The sequence below is a fragment of the Echinococcus granulosus genome (genome assembly GCF_000524195.1).
Source record: "Echinococcus granulosus chromosome Unknown EG_S00048, whole genome shotgun sequence".
NCBI classification, from domain to species: domain Eukaryota; kingdom Metazoa; phylum Platyhelminthes; class Cestoda; order Cyclophyllidea; family Taeniidae; genus Echinococcus; species Echinococcus granulosus.
In genome coordinates this window covers 492,126-494,943 of record NW_020170428.1, presented here as the reverse complement: position 1 = coordinate 494,943, position 2,818 = coordinate 492,126, and the positions used below count along the sequence as shown (strand labels likewise).

Sequence of the window (2,818 nt, the reverse complement as noted above, 5' to 3'; positions counted from 1 at the left end):
AGATATCCTGTCTATTTCTGCAGACTAGAACCTGTACAAGCAGAAAATGAGTGGTAGAAAGGTAGCTACAGCGATTAAAATAGGTAGGACGTAGACGGAGTAATCAGCAGAAGCATAGGGGTCCGGCGCAGGAGGTTTTTCCAATGACGAGGGCATAGGGAGTCGTCGAGATCTCCAAGAGGAATCCTCGTCATTTTCAGCACCACTCTCTTGAAGATGTGACAATGTTGATGGTGGTAGTGAGACTTGTGGATGAAAACTATCCTCCTCTTCTAAGAAATCCTGTGGAGGCAATTTGGGAATATCTGGAGCGAGAATCAAGTGTACTGATTTTAACTCACCCTCGATGGAGTTCTTAAACAATGCAATTGCATTCACTTTGGGATTATCGTGACTACCCTAAAAGAGAGAATTACCTTACAGTGAGGAATTCAATTAGAATTATCTAAGAAAGGGAAGCAAAGTTGACGTCACCTTTACAAAAGTTATCCGCAACTTTTCATCACTTGATAGTTTCACAATAGCGTCTCCCACGACTATGCTACCATCTCTAATGGTAAAAGGTATATTTTCATCGTGAGCTACGGAAAACCCAACTTTCTGAAAAATGTCCAGGTCCTTGATTATTCTTAAGCCACCATTCAATTCGACAGAAAAGACCTAAAAGTACACAAAAATGCTTCGTAAATTGTTCAAAATGACAAAAACATATTAAAAATTTAAAGTAACCATTTAAGACTGGTTTGTCAACAATATATGGTTTGGTAACTGTCACTCACTTTTCCATTGGGATGCTGGAACCAAACCTCCGAAAATTTTAAGTGCAACACGTACTGACCGTCAGCGGGAAGAGGGAACTCATAATAAAATGACGAGGTATCGTACCGTTCTGTTTGATACAAAACTGCGTCGGACTCATGTGCTCTGTGCATCACCAAATTTAGCCCATGACCAGAAGCAATACCACGATTATTAAAGTCTGCGGCATACCACACACCATTGCTATCGACGTGTGCATCACCACCACAATTAATGGCAAAGACAGGATTTAGTTCGGCTGCAAAGGTGACGCGAAAGACAAGACACAACACTAGACAGACAGCACAGGAGTTCGCGGTGCAGACCATAATTGCGCCTGATTGCGGTTTGGAAAAACAAAGGTCCACATATTCATTAAAACTGAACATTGCTGTGATACATGAGCTACCTATTAACATCTCAGTTTTAGCTACAAGGTTCTCTCAGTTGCTCTGTCACCATACTTTGGCCTGGTAGGCTCTCCTCCAAGCCTCGCTAGTAATCCCCAAGCAGTAAGATGTGTCGAGCAATTTGTTGGCTTTTTTCCGCTAGGATTCTCAAAAGGCTAAATTATCACAATCTAATTAGCACGAAACAAGGCGGAATGTCACCAAGTTGCTAAAATAGGCAAAGGTGCACTTAATTAAAAACAAATATTTTAAAGAGGTACTGAAAAAATAGATTAATTAATCGTATCTGAGTTTGGTTTCATTCGCAAAAGATGGTGTGTAAGTAATGGACTTTTTACCGGCTAAGAAATTTTCTGGTTGATGCTTGTTGGGAGCAAAGAAATCAGCCATATAGTCTGTGTAATACTATAGCGCCTTAAAACTCCCTAAAGACGAAAGAAGACAAAATACTGGGCCGAATATAGACGTTTAGCACAGAAAAGGTGTCCGGGCTATTGGCATGGCCCTAAAGGCCAGTTCACCTAGTGAGGTACAAGAGGGCTAATTCAAAGTACCAAAAGTGGCTCTTCACCAATACCGAGAGATAAACCACTATTGTACTACAATTCGATGGTTGTTTATCCCTTGGTACTGGTAAGGCGCCACTTTTCTTTAGAGAATTTTCCTATCGTCCCCCATGGACCTGAAATAAATCCCGACCTTCCTTACACAAATTTACTTTTAGGCCAGTGTTCCTACATCCATCTATGGACGCACATGATGACCAGCACAATTCCCCATTTCTAAATCAAGTTCCTACACCAGTCAAAACTCCAGATCCAGTTAAGTTGCCAGGAGGGATCAGTGACGTTGAGATCAAGTCTCTCCCCAGTTGCACGCCAATTTGGTGACTGGCACCGTGGGATCGCGGGTGTTTCTTTACGGCACCGACTACGTTGTGATGGCTGTTGCGGGAGATTGATCTCCGAGAGCGCCAGAGACGACGCTCAAAAGGGGAGGGAGGCTATGTAACACGACAGTGGTTTACCCCTCTGTATTAGTAAGGCGCAACTTTTGAACTTTTGAAGTTGCCTTCTTGTACCTAGATGGGTGAGCTGATCTTCGGTCCATGCCAGTAGCCCATGCACCTTCTCTGTGATGAACGCGTATATTCTGCCCAAGTATTGTGTCTTCTTTTGTCTTCGGAGAAGTCTCGGGACGCTAAAACTGCACTGTACAGGAACATGTGTTGCATGTGTAGGGAAAGGTTAGAAGCGTACTGCTTAAAGCCAAGGCTTGCAATGTAGGGTTATAAATGGATCTTGTAGCCACAACTGCTTGCGTAGAGCAATACAAATCGAAAAGAAATGTCAGAGTGCAGCAACATTTTTCGGTCAAATTGAGCCTTTTTTACAATCCTGTGACAAAAGCCTTTTAAAACTTGCTAAAACATATCTTTAGTTAGTGTTTACGGCTAAAAACTGTGGGGTAAGACCTATTTGCTAAAAAATTTAATTTGTTGTTTCAATCATTGGTATTATATTTCAATTTGTCAAAAACGGAAGCATTACGCAATCTGGCCCGCATTATCACTGTGTCTTGTTTACGGTTTTGTTCAGGCACTCGGTACA

At 42.0% G+C, this 2,818-nt stretch overlaps 1 protein-coding gene across 1 annotated transcript; it reads right to left on the bottom strand. All coding sequences in view use genetic code 11, as the record gives it.

Moving 5' to 3' along the window:
* Positions 1–24: 24 nt before the first annotated feature.
* EGR_05962 (Malectin) lies at positions 25–1,127 on the bottom strand (the record flags this gene model as incomplete). Its single annotated transcript, XM_024495211.1, has 4 exons — positions 25–305; positions 342–399; positions 475–660; positions 780–1,127. The coding sequence occupies 4 exons, from the start codon at positions 1,125–1,127 to the stop codon at positions 25–27; spliced, it is 873 nt and encodes a 290-aa protein (XP_024350430.1).
* Between the last annotated feature and the right edge of the window lie 1,691 nt (positions 1,128–2,818).